The following is a 17,113-nucleotide window of genomic DNA, read 5'->3' as shown; positions in this document are numbered from 1 at the left end:
TCTAATTAGACAAAATGTGAGTAGGCTCATGCTAGGGCTGGATAATAAATCAAAAATCTATATCATAATAGGCATGTTATCAATATAAACAGATTGCACAGCTGATAGAATATTCAATAATTTCACTGAACTCTGATCGGGATCAGCACAGCAATCTGGGGAATGTAGGCAGAGGAAAGACTTTAGCTGCTCAACCTCTCAACTAGCTTACTCACTCTTTGGTTACCTAGCAACAATCAGTTGAGTAACTTGCACAGCAGCTCTTTAAGGTAACGCCACCAAGTTTGGAAGTTTTTCAGATATTTAAAACAAAAACTGATTCAATTATTGATATCAATAACTACAACAAAAGCTAATCTAATTATCGATATTGAAACCGATATGAAACGCTTATTGTCCAAGAGGCATGAATACTTTACAAGACAGTAATGCTAAACTTAGACTAAAAATTACCTGATAACAGCATGGGATCTTTATCTAGACTTTTCTTCACCTGGTCCGACTCCCCTGTGAGTGAGCTCTCATCAATTTTAAGGTCGTTGCCTTGTATAAGGACTCCATCAGCAGGTAAAAGGTCACCTGGAACACAGCAAGAATAAATCTTAACTTGTTTTATATTTACTTTAAATTAAAAAAAAAAGAACAAAAAAAAAAAAGAGAGAAATTGCTACCAGTATCCTCTTACCATATTTTATTTGTGCAACATCGCCCACAACAATCTCAGACACAGAAATTTGGATAGTTTGTCCTCCTCGGACAACAGAAAATTTTTGCTCCTGTTCAATGCGACTTTGGAGGCCCCTGAACTGCTTGTCTTTACTCCAGTCGTTGAACGCTGTTACCAACACAACACAGATGACTGACAGAAGAATGGCGGCTCCCTCTATCCAGCCTGCCTCCGCATCACCTTCTTCATGTCCACCACCAGCAGCTTTCCCACAATCTGCAGAGACACAGTGATTAAATCTTCCCTACACTTACTAATACAGTGCTGTGAAAAACAAAAGGTTTGCGCCCTACAGATTTCTTCTGTTTTTAAATTTTTTGACAACCTTGCATATTAACAGTAAGTGACAGGGCAAACATAACATCTATGAGAGAGCCTCAAAGTGAAAACAGCAAACTCGTATTTGCTTAAAAAAATTATTGCAAAAATATTGTGTGGACTGATGAGACAAAATCTGGGCTTTGGAGAGGTTTTTGCCCCGTCACATGTGTAAAACTAACAGCACTTCAGAAACAGAACATCAAACAAGATGACTGTTGTGTTATGGTCCGGGCCTGCTTTTCTGCTTCAGTCGGAATTGATGGAGCCATAAATTTTGTTCTCTGGTAGAGAGGCACAACGCTCTCAAACTCAACTTGCAAGTCCACATTTGAAAGGCTCAAAATACATAAAATGTTTTTGGCAAAACCAGCCAAAACCCAACCTGGATTTAAATTCAACTGAAATGTGGTGGCTTAAAACAGGTTATTTGTGTAAAAAGAAAAAAAAAACAAACAAACAAAAGAAAGAAATCAGTCAAATTCCAGCAGAGTGATGTATAAGTTGTTTGCTAGTTCTGTCAAATGGTTGTCGTAGGAGAGAAACATTTATTCAGTTAAGGGGATAATTACTTTGATGTCGGGCCAGGTCGGTTTAAGCAGCTTTTTCTTTTAAATGAAGCATTCAAAGGTTGCATTTTGTACAAATTATGTCTGACAAAATTTTACCAGTTGATATGCAAAAACAAGAATTCTGAAGGGCTAAATAACTTTTTTTTTTTTACTAATCCATATCCAAAATTAAATACTGAAATGCACTAGTTTCAAAATTTGGAAGAAAAAAAAAGTGTAAATACAGTTACGAACATGACATAACAAAAAAAGGTATCTTTAATACGTGCAAAATCAATGACATTTTACTTACGTTGTCTTTCGGTATCTGGTGGTCTATAAAAAGAAAGGCCTAGTGAAATTACGGCTGCCACTTCAAGAATAATTAATGTAACATCCTGTAGTGCCTCCCACACTAATTGTAAGAAAGTTTTGGGTTTTTTGGGTGGGATTAAGTTCTGTCCAAATACATCTATTCGCTTCTCAATGTCCGCTGGCTGTCCGCTAAGACCTGCAAGAGAGACAAAAAAGAAAAAAGAAAGAATATCTCAGATAAATTTTTATTTTTCTTGGGATTTCACAAGTAAAATAAAATGCAAGCATAAATGATCTGAAGTCAGGTGAATTTTACTGTAGTTAGCTGGCAGTGAGCGAGTTACTAAAGAGTCGTGCATTTTCGAGGAGACAATGCCCTCCGACAGTGACACACATTCGGTGGATACGTCAAACACTTTCACCTCATTCAGGCATTCCAGACAATGTGAGAGCTGAGGTCAGGTCTAACCCCACAAACTGACTTTCTAATGAAATGAGCAACCGCTTCAAAGCTGAATCAGATTTAGACTCTGGTGCCCGTGAGGACTGCGGTCCCCGTGACACATTGTCTGCTCGGCTGAAGAACCACTGAGCCATGTGCGCGGGGAACGTTCTGCGGAAACCCATTCAAAATGCCTCCATATTCGAAGCACAATTATATAGTCAGAAGAGACTCCACACTTTTGATGATGCATGACAGTTTTTTAGTCCTATTCAAGCTGGCTGTGCGTGGGCGACTGACTGTACAGACTAGATGGAGGTCTAGTATGTGTGTGTGTGGAGCAGAGGAGGTGGGGTAAAATCAGGATCATAAGTAGTGACTGAAAGTGCAACTGACAGGCAGATGGGGGTGGGCTGAGGTTGAGGTTCTTGTCAAAAATACATTATTGAATGCCGGAACTGGAAAAGCAGCTCAGGATTCTTATGTAACCCATGAGGAATCTTGTATAAAGATGCAGCAGATTACAACTTTAAAGACTCTGCTGCTTTCTGTTGTACGCACATATGTAAAAGAAAGAAAAAAAAATGTCGCTACACCAAGGTCCGTCAAGACCGGCTGCACACTTGTATAGTAGACAGTAAGGATTCAGACAGATGTGGCCAAGAAGAGAACAGATGCAAGTAGGCTCTAGTGTTATTAGTGGCTGATAAAGGCTAGACAGTTGTAGTTTTACCAGCGTTAAAAAGACAAATAATCATTCGGATATCATCTGTTACTCTATCACGTTTTCATTTTAAACCAGATGCCAAAAATGCTCCCATATTTCAGTTTTGTTCTGTGATTTTGTGATGTAACAAATAGGCCCGTCACAATAGCAAATTTTGCTGAGCAATTAATTGTCTAAAAAATTATTGCGATAAACGATAATATTGTTTCAAGACCTTTTGACATTGATTTTATGGAAATGACTAATAATGCATGCGATTTCCTGCCATAGATGGATACACTTTATTCTCAAACGAACACATAATACTGGAACTGATAAAACTAAATAAACAAAACAACCAAAAACAAAAATAAAGTGGATTCGCAGTCTCCATTAACAAAAAACGTACTTGAATAAAAACTAAACATAAAACCAAAGTGGAAATAAATACTGCATGGTGCGTTATGGTGGATCGTCGTGGCCGCTCCGATCCAAATCAGGGGTTTTTCCCGACTGGGAGCTTAATGCAGCCTGTTGAATGTGACAGGTAGCCAATCAGAAAGCATTGATTCTCCTCCGTGCTTTCTGAGGGGAAATTACGGAGGGGAATCCCAAACAGCTGACAAGGCGCAACCCGAAGGGACATTGGAGATGATATGTGGAAACAACATTAATATTTATTCAACATTTTGTGCAAAGAATATAGAAATGACAAGGAGAGGAGTTGGAGCCAAATTGCTACCGCATAGGTTTAATTTATCGTGAGATTAATTGATTTATCGTTTATCGCGACAGGTCTACTAACAAACAAACAAAGCAGTCTTTATTGACTGGCTTAGAAACTAAAAGGAGAAACTACTTCCTGCCTTACTTTAAAATAATAGCATCAAGCTCAAAGCACACACCTTCATAAACTTAAGCGACTGGACAAGCCACTAACTGAGAGTAGTTTTATTGCACTTTGTGAGACAATTTAGGAGAGTATCAAGGTTATTAACCTCGTGCAGTGAAATCTTGTTACACTTCTCTGTATTAATGTATAACTATTCTGAACTTTTGAAACTGCTGGTAGTGTGCTGTGGTAACCGCAGGGGGAATAAATACATTATATTGTCAGACAAAAAGGCCACTCAACTCCAAAGCTAGCAAATAGAGGTTACGTGCTGTTGACATGGTAAGGTGCTGGTAAAAAAAAAAAAATATATATATATATATATACACACACACACACACACACACACACACACGGACTGCTTGAAAAAAAATGTTGATGGTCCTCTTTTAAATCCTCTTTCCAAGGAAAGATTCCTCAGCACATTAAGGCATTTAGCTCTGGTAGCAGCTTTTTTCCTCCTTCCTCTAACTTTGCCAGCGAGTTCTGAGAAACAACCAGGACTAATTAATTAGAGAAGTTACTAATAGTACATTTAAAACAGTACACGAGTTAAAAAGCTTTGGATCAAAGTCATTAAACCAAGCATAGTCATTAAAGTAATTTCGTTTAAGGGGTGTTGTGACTTTACATGCGCAACATTTAGTGTAGTTATTCCTAACACACATCACCCAGTAGTTTTTTCACACACACACACACATTATATATATATATATATATATATATATATATATATATTAGAGATGTGCCGATCAGGTTTTTTCCTGCCGATACCGATCACCCATGAGGGTCGATCACCGATACCGATCACATAATTATATTATTTTTTTATCATAGACAATACCGGTTACATTATGTGGAAAAAGGAACCATGAATTCACCTTAATTTAGACAAAAACTTGTTTTTAATAACTTTTTCCAAGAAGAAAACTAAACAAAACAGGCATTGTACAAATTGTATTGCTATCGGTAATACTATCTTTAACAGACTGATAACGGCTCTGAAGAGGCTAAATAATGCAAAAAGCCAAAATAAAACCTCTCAACATTGCCAAAAAAATTCAAGTATAAAACTTAACATTCAAAGGCAAATACAGGTTCCATTACAATAAACAATCCAGAGTTACTGAATGAAAACTTCCTGATAGCATGGCGGCTAGCTGATTACCGCTAGTTCTGAGTGGCTGTTTCTGACTGAGCGGAGTAATTATGCAGAGCAGGGAGGAGATCGATTATTTTTTTTAGAGATTATCTGTCTCATGTTAGGACAGTGAAAGTTTTAATACGTATGTAAAATGTATTTTTTTAGGTTAGATGCTGCAGCTTTAAACAGGGGTTCGGTGTGAGAGTCACTACCAGGTGGAGCAGAAGCGGCGTCTGTGAAATATTACTACCTGTAGCGCGTAGCAGCGGTTCAACAGCGAGAGCAGAACCAGCATCTTACATCGCAGCTCGAAGACTTAAATAATTTTGCGGGTTATTCGTTTAGCTTTCTGACCGTCAAGCTAATCCAGGTGAGTGTTTGTAGCTGTGCGCTGCTTTACCTGCTATCTGATTGCTCCAAATGTCTTTTTTTACTGCAGTGAGCCTCGATGTAGCCAAACTCCATCAAGTATGGCATTGTTTTTATGCCATATTAGATTTGTCGTGTTGATGCATTTTGACCCGCTTCACCCCACGTGCTTCAATTTTCCCCATTCACTCAGTGCGTTATAGTTGCACATCGCTTAGGAGTTGTTGCTGCGCGTTTGCGCAGAGTGAAGGAAAGAGGAGACGAGCTGCACAGGCAGGCTGCGAAATGAGATGCAAGTTTGTGTGATCGGCAACAAGAGACCGTGATCGTTGATCACCGATCATACACTTTTTCACGGAAATCGGCCGATTATGATCGGTGGTCGATCGATCGGCACACCTCTAATTTTTCATCTTTCAAATGCAAGTGCTGTGATTTATGATGCATTTACTTGCAAGTGAACATCTGATATTTACACCTTTTTTACTTAGACACTTGCTTACAGGAATAAATGCACAAAAAGACACCATGTTAAACATGTTTACTTTTTAAAAAGCTAATTATAATCATGAGTATTTCTAAAAGTAACCAACTTAAGTACATATTTTCCTCAGTAGCCAACAAATGACGGCTACTTTAATCTTAAAATGAGATTATGAAGCGCTCTTTCATGAAATTGGCTCATCTATAACCTGGCAACAGGTTATAAACAAGCCCGGTATGAGGAAACCACGGCATGCATGAAGGTCATGCATTTCAATCACTGTATTTAAGCAAGCTTCTCATTTTTCAGAGTTGCTGCACAGGTTTCCACTTCACATCCTGTACAGCCTGAAGTATACCAGGAAGAAGTCACCTGCAATAACCCAATGTACACATCCAGTTATTGGATATGTAGAATTTCTGTGGCATCCCAGGGTCATTAACCTCAGCTTCATATCAGCAAACGTACCGCTAGGGCTTCAACCGGACAGTTTAGGAAGTATATCCCACATCCGAGTCTGCAGAGTGACAAGCTGCTTTCACAATCTCTTTTCAGTCACCCAGTAGCAAGCAGGGACCTGGATGAGATTTGCACATAAGTGTTCGGATCTACACCGGAGATGTGAGTCAACGTAAGGTTGCTTTTCACTTTCAGACCTAAAGGGACATTAGCATGCCGCTGTCTCTTTTTTTTTTTTTTTAATCCTGCTTATTAATCTGCTCCCTTCAATCATGTCTCTAAAACTAAAATGAATTCTGCATTATTGGTCACATGTTTCATTTGAAATTATACGCAATTACTAACACTTTTCTAAAGGAGGTTAGGGAGCGATGACTCACCAGCAAGGAAAAAAAAGAAAGAAAGAACAAAGCAGCTGAGTTTTATCCAGCTTAGCTGCATGTTGCTGCTCCCTGGCTGTCTCTCACCATCATCTTTAATTCTGTTTGCCTCTAATGAAAACATGCTGACAGCTAATACCCAGTTTAATTTTACACCCAGTTTTCCTTTTGTATTAGAGCAATAAATACAAGTGACAGGACGAGCAAGGTGTTATCACTCCATTGGATACACAAAACTAAAAAAAAAAAAAAAAAAGTAATAAAAACCATGTCTGGCATTGGACCCTCATTTTAGTCGTCACGTTAAACATCATTACCCACTCTCTCATCCAACCCAACAGAGGAAGGTGATTTTAGTCAAGAGTGAGAAATTATTCGCCTGAAAAATTCTATCTAAACAGAGACTCATTTATCTATCCATCAATTTTCTATACTTAGTGTAACAAGGGTCCCCTCAGGACAATTCACCAATAATGGACACACACAAGACAGATAAATATGTACACCCTCACATCCAAGGGTTCTTTGGAGTGGACAGTTATGATCATATGCATAATTTTGCAAATGGGCTGCTGTATGCAAACACACAGCATTATCAAAGTAGCACAAAAGGCAGTCAATCCATAGTCAGTTACAGGATGTTAAGCTGTTATTTAGCCTTTTTTCTGGGTCTAATACAGCCTAAGCCCAAACTCTAAACTGACACTATTGTTCTTAGATTTGTGCAGTTACATGTTAGTAGGGCTGAAAAATAAATCAATAATATATGTCAGGAAAGACATCAATCAATAAATATTACATCTGAATCAGAATATTCAGTAATTTCACTGAACTCCGATCCTGAACTCCACAGCACTCTAGGGGATGTAGGCAGAGGAAAGACTTTAGCTGACCAAACTCTCACGGCCATCAACTAACTCGCTCACTCACTCTTTGGTTACCTAGCAATAACCTGTTAAGTAACTCACGTAGTAGCATTAAGGTTTTGCCACCGTGCTCGATAACTGATTAAAAATAAAAACAACCTGCGTGGAGTGAAAACTGTGCATAAAACAGAGGGGGTCATATCACCAGTGTGGCAGAACGGCAGATATTTAGGAAAAAAACTAATCCACTAATCTAATTGGTAGGCAATTATCTATAGCAACTGATATGAAGCGTTTATAAGTGATACGTTTTTCAGCCATATCTTCTTCATGTTAGAAAGGTATACAAGGACAACAGTATTATTTTGAGGAGTAGGAATCGTGGAATGAAAGGTCATCTTCCTACAATATGTTTATGTATGTTATGAGAATTACTGCTGCTTGTCTGTATGAGTTTCCATTAGCGATGTCTGGTGTTAAGTAATGTAAATTCAGTTAGTCTTTCACATGTTAAATAAATAAAAATCTACCCCCTACAATGACGCTCCATTTACCAATGTGCAAAAAACAGTTTATTTCCTTAGAGACTTAAACGGCCCGACAATTTCTGGTAATGAAAAGACCCAAATCTTATGAAAACAGCACTTTGTCAATGCATTTAAAAACTAACTTTAACAGCAGCTTTCATAGAAAACTAGAGATAAAAAAAAGAAGCAGCGCAAACTAGAATATGAAACAAAACGGAAAAACGGCCTCATAACAGTAAAGAAGGACAAACATGAAGATGCAGCGTTCACTAGATACGGGAAAGGATCTGATCAATGGAGATAAAATTCAATGCTTAATCTTCTCTGTTGTGTGCTCTATTCACAATTCATAAAATGGATAGAATCTTTAGCTCTGCAGCACTTCATAGGAGGACAGTTCAACGATCTGTTTTAAACCTGTTTTATAAACTACCAGGTGATGGTACTGATTTTTCAGACATGGAGCAACTTCAAACTGCTGAGATTTTACCGTTTAGAGACAAAGTGATAGAACTACTAGACAAAAAAAGACATTCTTCCACACAGGCCAAATATTTGTAGTTGCACAGTCATAAGCTTTATCATTTAAAAAGATAAGTGAGGTCTGTACTGATCTGTAACATTTAATTTGCATTTTTGGAGACCTGAGCACAGCATGTTCTCGACACGCGGTGAATTTGCTGAGACTTCAATACTTGGGACAACTGGAACATTGTGTCTAAATTGATTTCCACTATAATGCCATCCCAAAACCATGTAAATAAAATGGGTAACACTTCTCAAATTTAAGAACCGCAGCATTGCTTCGCCAAAATAGTTGCTGATGTCCTACTTTTCTGACATTGTTTTATTCCAAACTTGTGACCTTCTTCTAAAAAGTTTACTTTTCTACGCAATCAAATGCATTAATTTGGCATGACAATCATTCAAACATTTCCCAATCACTTTATTTAATTTCACACAACAACCAGACATAGGTTATGGATAATCACCATCTAAAGTCATACTCATAGCATTTTGAAATCAGACTTGATGACAAGCTCCATACAGCCGAGGAAACTACCATTTAGCAGCCCTTACAATTGAACTGGTGGGGAGAGAGGTGCATATGGAATATCAGATACAAGGAACGTGCTTTTATTACATGCTGTCCCTCACAGAAGCAGATTGACCGATTTGACCACAAAAAGTCAAAATAATTAATGTGAGGGGGAAAAATAAGGAAGTAAAAGCAATTGCTACTAAAAGTTTAACTATAAGTATATCTGATGGACATGTCAAATACGGAACGTGCTTTTTTTTTTTTTTTGGCAACTCAGGTCACACAGAAGAACTTTCCCAGACTGACAACTTCCACAAATTGCCACAGAAAACTTTTGAGTTCCACATATTAAACTCTATCCGAAAACTGATTTTGACTATCAAACATTCAAGTTCCACTTTAAATTCTTAATACCCACTCATGTAATAATGGGTTTGTAGAGGCCAAGCTGACAACTGACTTGGACAATAAACATTTTTATAAGCAAGAGGAAGTGAACTAGTAAAGTTGGGTCTTGTTACGTAGCAGGGCTACATGTATTGACAGGCTCAACCTTATCACAAGACACTGTGGCACTCCTGTCAACCGGGGCAGATTTAAGAGTTGACATCTCAATAACTGACAAGTATGGAAAAGGATTTTCTGTCACGTCGTCGAACAGTCATGTGGTCAGGTGGTTGCAGGACGTTCGTTTTAAGCAGACAAGACGAACCAAGATCCAGTGAAAGCCCTGTCATGTACTGGGCTTCCTTAGAGCCCAGTATACGACAAAGTGTTTTGTCTTGATTATAGTTTACTACAGTGCAGTAAAAAGAGAGGAATGTCTACAAATTCGTCGGAGGAGGATATAATGGCTGACGAGCTTTAACGTCTCATTTATTTTGCATGTTATTGGAAAAGAAAAAAGAACAGAAGGCATCAGCAAGACGTTTGCCTGCTTCATCGAACCAAAACCGAACAGGTGTTTGTGTTTTGGTCCAACAGTACCTGCTACCTCACAGCCTGGGATAATTACTACTCAAAACTATCCATTCTGCTCTCTGGCTGGAAAACTGCTTTCTGGATGGCGAGTAGTTGGAGCCGTTTTCCGCATAAAGACAGCCATGAAATTTTGACCAATCGTACAATAGCTTCACATGCCCTGGGGCGAGCAAAATGTTGGCCGGGGAGGTTGTGACAAGAAGAGGTGGACGACATGAGGCAGAGAACAAAATGACAAGATTTTCATCACCCAACTGTGATAATTTTGGCACATCAGCTTGACAATACTGAGCCTTAACAAAGCACTGCCCCTCCACCACCTGGAAATACTATGACATCAATGTAGTTTTGCTCAAGTTATTCATACACTTAAAATCTCATACCAGCCCATGTCTAGTGAGAATGATTTCCTTAGAGCACCACTAAGTTAATTACCAAATTAAGGACAATTAAAGTTACATTTACTCTAGGTGAATATGCAACTCCAAGCTTTTTTTTGGAGGGAAAGAATTACATTTAGTTCCACATAAAGCCCTGAACTTTAAAATGTCAAAAGTTTGAATTTCAGTTCACTGATTAACAGCCACAGCAGCTCAATCATACACTGAATGAAAAAAGAGAAAGAGCTTGGAAATGTTAAGGATTAGCAAAGGATTGGCTTAAGAGCTTTGAGAAATGACTGACCAACTAATTATAAGTCCCTTTTCAATTGTCAAGCCTTCATAATCTTACATGATGCCTTAATTTCCCATGGCAATAATGACTGAATGGACTGAAACTGAGTCAAACTGCAACAAAACAACTGGTCAAGTTTGGAATTAGGAAGTAGCTGGGGACTCGAATTATCTTAAAAAATCGATTCAACACTTGTCAAATTTCTCTAAACAATCCTTCACAAACCTGAAGATTTAGAAAAAAACTGGGGAAGCAGTGAATATTGAAACAGACAATCCTTTCGAAACAAAGTTGACAGGTTTTTTTTTTTTTTTTTTTACACTTCGAGATCGACTAAAAGATTTCAACACCGACTTGAGGGTTGAAACTGAGCCACAAACATTACACCCTAGATTAACTGTGGGAGGTAGTACTAAACCAGTTACCTCTATGAACTGTGAGGGGTAACGAGGAATTACAGAAAGACTGATTTGGTGCAAAGTACAGACAGAAGCAGAAGCTGAGAGCCCACAAAACAGATATAATATGAACTGATGCAGATAATTTGACATGAATGGCGCTCTGCTCGGATGTAAAGCAGTGAATGCATTTGGACAGCGTGCAAGAGAACTGTGACAGAGCTCGGCCCGAGGGAACTCCCCTCTGGGTAACCCCGGTAGGCTACGTTGACTGTTGAAAACCACACCCTTTTTATTTCTGTAATTGCAGATATGAGAGTTGAAAGCACAGAGGACCCATCGTCTTGGTGAATCAACTTGCACATGAAAGGAAAATGTGCCCTGTAACAAGTGGGCGAGCGTTGAGGGTGGTGGCTACTGTTGGACCGTTATGCCAATGCCCTCAAAGACGGTGAGCCACAGGGTTCTGTATCCAAGAACATACACAGAAAGTTAAGAGAAGGGAAACTGTGGGAGAAACAGGTGGACTAGCAACGCATATTGTGATGCAAAATCCATTCAACAATTTAGCAAGAGGATCGCCAGGCGTAGACTGTGACTGGAGTCGGAGCTTCAAGAGCCGGAACATGCCGGGCTACAACTATTGCAACTTCTGAACCAGAGGCAACATCAAAGCCACCTGACTGGGGGTGAGGCGAAAAGGGAGTGAACTGTAGCACTGCGGCCCATAGTTCTCTTTTCAGATAAAAATAAAGGCTGCATTTCATCTAACATGAAGATCCAAGAATGTGGAGAGGCACTGAAACCAGGTTGCTTGTGGCCCAAAAGTCAGCACATCATGCTTCACCCCTGTTGACAAGCTTAATGGAGATGATTTTATTTTCAGGACACCCCACCTCCTCACAATGCCAAAGGTACTGTTTTCTGCTTTCATGGCCACGGGGTCACTGTGCTGACTGGCACTCCCCTAACCTAAACCTCATATATAACCTGTGAAGTATTCTCAAGAGGGAGACAACAGATCCAACAGCACAGACAAGAGGACGGCTTCTATCAAAGCAACCTGGGGTTTCAGCAGAGCAACAGGCTGATCGCCTCCATGTCATGTTACACTGATGTTGTAAATTCATTAAAAAAGTAGCACATTTTAAGTACCGAGTGCATATACTGTATTGAAATTCATTTTATTGGTTTTCTGAGAAACTAAATTTAGTATTTTTTTTATTCACTGTAAAAGTCAAAATTTACAAAAATAAACCCTTATGCTATTAGTGAAAAGAATTAAGATTTGAGACATTCTAATTCATTAAGACATACCAGTACACAGAGGGGTGAGCAGATGACGAGAAATAGATTTACAAAACAAGCAATGTCACTTCTAGTAATATGACGGCACCAAACGTTCAGCAACACGACACAGCTACATGCGTGTTTAGACAACTCACACTCACACTCACACTCTCAACCACTAAATTCCTTCTCTGCCGTTTCCTTTTATTCCCTCATACTTCACACAGCTCAGAGACTTCTAGGCTGATAAAAAGGCTGAAACGTAAACAGGGCGCACCACTTCCACCATCAATAAATGAAAGGTCACAATTCACAAAGTAAGCTAATGACTGTAGCTGCGATGAGAAATGTTTTCCGCTGCAGTAAAGCGCGGTGTTTATCACATTATTGTCCGATTGAAGGAGGCCAGGAAGATTTTTCCTTGCTCTGAGGCACTGCATTCAGGCAACTGTTGCCGTTACAGTGAATATGTGGTGCCGTTTTAATCTGGGATCAAACTGAAAATCCACTCCCATAAGAGTTCAGTCAAGGTCATTCTGACGATTAGGCCGACCGTCTACGGAGAGACAAATTCATACAGAGGTAGGACGAGAGGGAGGGGGGCAGTGACAAGCACACCTTAGTTGGATATTCTGCAAGCTGAATATTTTTAGAAATGGCATAAACCGTTTTATGGTGCTGTAAAATAACTTGAGCAAAAATGATAACACCCAGAAAGCTTCATTGTTTGGTTCGCCGCAAGTGGGAGTGTGACCTGCCTGAAGACTGGTGCTGTGCCCAGGGAAACAGCTGGTCTGTCTGAAGCCTACACACAGACGCATGCACATACAGACTGAGGGGTGAAAGGAGGGTGTGAGAGACAGAACCAGCGGCCTTGAAATAGACCGGGATAGGCCCTGGGTCAGAGCCGGCCCGCCCGGCCACCTGTCTGGCATGTGAGTGTTTCCAAGGAAGTGAAGACAAGGTATGTATCATATAGCAACAAGTCGCCTTGAAAATACTTTTGCACGTCATCACCACCTAAATAGCTGTCACTACTGGAAATGTTATTTTTTTTACAGTACAGAAGAAAAAGCAATACTGTACCATCTGTAGCTGATGTTTTTAAACGGCTGCAGAGTCCTTGAGTATCTCCATACGTTTCATTGATTTTGGTTATTGCCTCAGCGCCTCTGAGTTCCATCAAGGACCGCAGTTCTTTGAGTGAGCAGCCAAATTCCCTGTCATGGTTGGCCTCCATCAGGGAGTTCTTCACCCCACTGTACGAGTTGTTTGCCATTGCCTTGCTTTCTGCTGCCAACTCAGTCTTTTGCAAAGCACTGCTGCTTTGACCCGACAGTGGGGCTAAAACAGAAAAGTGTTGTCCCTTTTTAAAGAGAGGAAAAAAAAACCTTAAATCCTCAAAAATGCAAATGCACTGATGGTTCCCATACACAGCTGACGGGCCCTTCACAGGCAGCTGGAGTCACATTTCAGGTGGTGTAGGGATATTACAAAACAAGCCATCCCTTGGAGATTCAGTTCTTCATGGTGACCTGAAGAACGCCCGCAGAGCCGGAGATCACCTAGAAAGCAGATCTGAAAGACAAGAGCAAACTATCAGAGAGTGATCATCAACACTGCTAAGTTTAATTTTAGAAGCAGGGAAGGTAGTGATATTTTCATAGAATACTTCTTACAACTATGAAAACATTTTGTCTACATAGCCCTGATACACAATGTTCAAAAGAGCGAAAGCGTTTAGCTGTGGTATGAAGCATGGCTGATTGGAGAATCTTTAAAACACATTCCCAGCCTAAATAGAGCATCTTTTGGGGCCAGTCTGTGTTTGTTTTCATACTCATAATTAAAAATTGCTTCAAGCTTCAAGAGAAGGGTCAAACAAAACCGCAACCTTGATAGTTGTCACTGATCTTGGTTGGAAAGTGAATTTATGTTGCTTCTCCCCCCCCTATAAGCACCTCACACAACCAACTTCTTTTTTCCACAAATAGTATTATAAGCAGAACAAGGATTTCACACATTGAACTCATCAAGTAAGGTCCAAAGTTACAAAATACCCTCAAATAGTCCTGTATTATAAAATCTCTACTGGCATGTGTCACAAACTACACCAGCTTCTCCACTGATTCGACTTGACACAAAGCAAATACTCATTCTGGTTGCAAATAACTTTTGTATTCTGCTGACCAATTAACTTTCTTTCAGTGTGAAAATAGTTGTCAAACCACCAGGCTGCATTGTCGTCTTGTTGACTGGTTATGTTTACCACTAGAAAGCTTTGTTTTGCACAGATCTGGATGCAGCATGGCTTGTGTGAGTATGTTTCCTTCTTCGTGTGAACAAGTTTTGGTTTGGTTTAAAATTCAAATAAATGACGCATTTCTTGAATTTGTTCTACGTCATTAAGTCCTTTCAGAACCTATAAAAGTGAAGGAAAGCAGAGATTCTTTTGGGGGGAAAAAAACAAAAAAACAGAGGGGCGACCCGACTTTAATCAAGCTCATAGGATTGCCATGGTGTGGATAACTGGGAATCTACAAGATGTAAACAAAGCGTTTGATACTATGGTAATAACTTTGTTTTGAAGAGACTGGAATATTAATTAGAGATGCAGGAACTGCAACAGGCTGAATCAGGTAACAAGTTCAGGTTTACATATAGAAAACAGCAAAACAACAAGGACAGCTCCGAAACGATATTTTATTTTACTGTAAAACTAATATATATATGAAAACAACTAATCCTTTAAAAAATAAGGCAATTAAAATGACCAGCACACTGCAAATACATTTCACATTTACCTATCAAAAGCATACAGACTGCTATATCTTATTTAAATCAGCATGAAATAATGTCAATGTACTAAATGGAGGAAGCGACTAAAAAACAAACTGATGTGCCAAGAAGATGTGCAAATCTGAAGTTCATCCATCAGTGATCCATTTAATTTAGAAACCTTTCATAAACTCGTGATCGCACCACCAAGCTGAATGAGTGTGGCAATTAAAAATAAGTGAGAAACATGGTCAGTATGGCTCCATCAACTAAACCGTGCAAACACTGATGAGCATTTATGTATACAACCACACAATCGGCTTCAAAATTGCATTCATTAGTCACAGCTATTAGAACCATAGCGGTGATATGCTGATAGAATGGGGCTTTTTTTATGTTAAAGAGATTCTTGCAAAATACAAAACTGAGTTTTGAAGGTTTCCATAGAAGCACCAATACTTTAGTCTGCTTCCCTCAGGCAATACTGTCAGGAGACCCAGTAATAATTTCCACTGTTTTGCTGATCATACCCAGCTATATTTGTCTGTGAACCCAAAACATAAAGAACAAGTTAATCACAAGAATGCTTCAAAATCTGCCCAAATTCAAAATGTAGCAAAAATAAACTGCATTTAGATCATTCTCTTTAATCTTAAAAGAATATAAAATCCTTTTCCCAAGTTCAACTTATACCGAACATGCTTCTTGTTTCCGTTAAATGTTTGTTATTCGTAAGTCTTATGCTCTAAGTTTACATTCTAACATTTGTCCTCGTTGTGTTTCCAAAGCCCAAATGGGAGCTACATTTGAAGAACTCAAATAAAGTGAACGTTACCTGATTTTGAAAACATCCTCATTTTATATGTCAATTTCAAAAGTGAGCCAAACATGACAATGTTCACTAGTGTAGGTTAACGAAGGCGTTTGCCAGTTAGTACCAGTCCAAAATATTATTCCGACCAATCATATTGACGGACAAGTTTTCATGTAGCCATGTGGGAGAAAACAAAAACGAAAGGAGGGTAAAGCTCAACTGAGTTTTAATCTGGCATTTAATCGGTGTGCAAACAGCACACACTAGAATGATTCGTCTGAAGCTCATCCAATATTGACTGAGGGGAACTAGAAAAGAATAAACCTCCATGAAAACTAAGGATTTTTTTGTATGTATTTTTTATTTAAGAAATCACACTTCAAACTTCAGGTGAAAAAGACAACCAACCATATGGTTTATTGTAAAAGGTCAAGGTGTGTGATGGTCACTTGTTTAAATTTATGCACATATTCTTGGTAATCTGTGCTGATGCATCGAAAGCCGCATGTTGTGTACAGGTTCTGGAGCAACAGTTGCTACCATCCAGATGGCTGTTCGGTTTGAGAGAAGACTTTGCTTATTTTATGAATTCAATGCCGAGCCACGCTGGACTGAATGCTAAACTGGCCTGCCCGTCTGTGTGGAAATGCTCTCTATTCAAACGTTCTCCAGCGCTGTGAAAAGGGAAAGACATGCAACAAAGGAGGCCCCAAACTGTCAAGCACTTCAAAACCTTCAGTAAGCAGGAATCACGAGCCATCTGCTTTTTGAACAACAGAAATTCTCACTTTTGGAAATTCCCAGAGTGGTTCTAAAAGCACCAAGAGCGTAATAACCGTTTCGGTTTGTAATTGGCAGAATAAGTCAATAACATTTTTAATTTGATCAGTTAGAAGTCCTATAATGATTTTAAAATACCTTTAATGAACATAATGTGCCTGCAAGTAATTCGTTC

The 17,113-nt window shown here is 39.1% G+C and overlaps 1 protein-coding gene across 7 annotated transcripts in view; it reads right to left on the bottom strand.

Moving 5' to 3' along the window:
* The window catches only part of atp2b1a (ATPase plasma membrane Ca2+ transporting 1a), a 44,069-nt gene that overhangs the window by 16,810 nt on the left and 10,146 nt on the right, over positions 1–17,113 (bottom strand). For all 7 annotated transcript variants that reach the window (XM_008400654.2, XM_008400658.2, XM_008400657.2 and 4 more), the window contains exons 2-5: positions 13,653–14,144; positions 1,910–2,107; positions 686–943; positions 454–579 (exon numbers count right to left, since the gene is read on the bottom strand). In XM_008400654.2, coding sequence (XP_008398876.1) covers positions 454–579; positions 686–943; positions 1,910–2,107; positions 13,653–13,845 — 775 coding nt within the window. In that variant the 5' untranslated portion in view covers positions 13,846–14,144. The remainder of the gene's footprint in view (positions 1–453; positions 580–685; positions 944–1,909; positions 2,108–13,652; positions 14,145–17,113) is intronic.

The sequence above is a fragment of the Poecilia reticulata genome, chromosome 23, assembly GCF_904066995.2.
Source record: "Poecilia reticulata chromosome 23, P_reticulata-male-v2, whole genome shotgun sequence".
NCBI lineage: Eukaryota > Metazoa > Chordata > Actinopteri > Cyprinodontiformes > Poeciliidae > Poecilia > Poecilia reticulata.
Note: the sequence above shows the minus strand (reverse complement) of the source record. Positions and strands in the feature narration are given on the sequence as shown.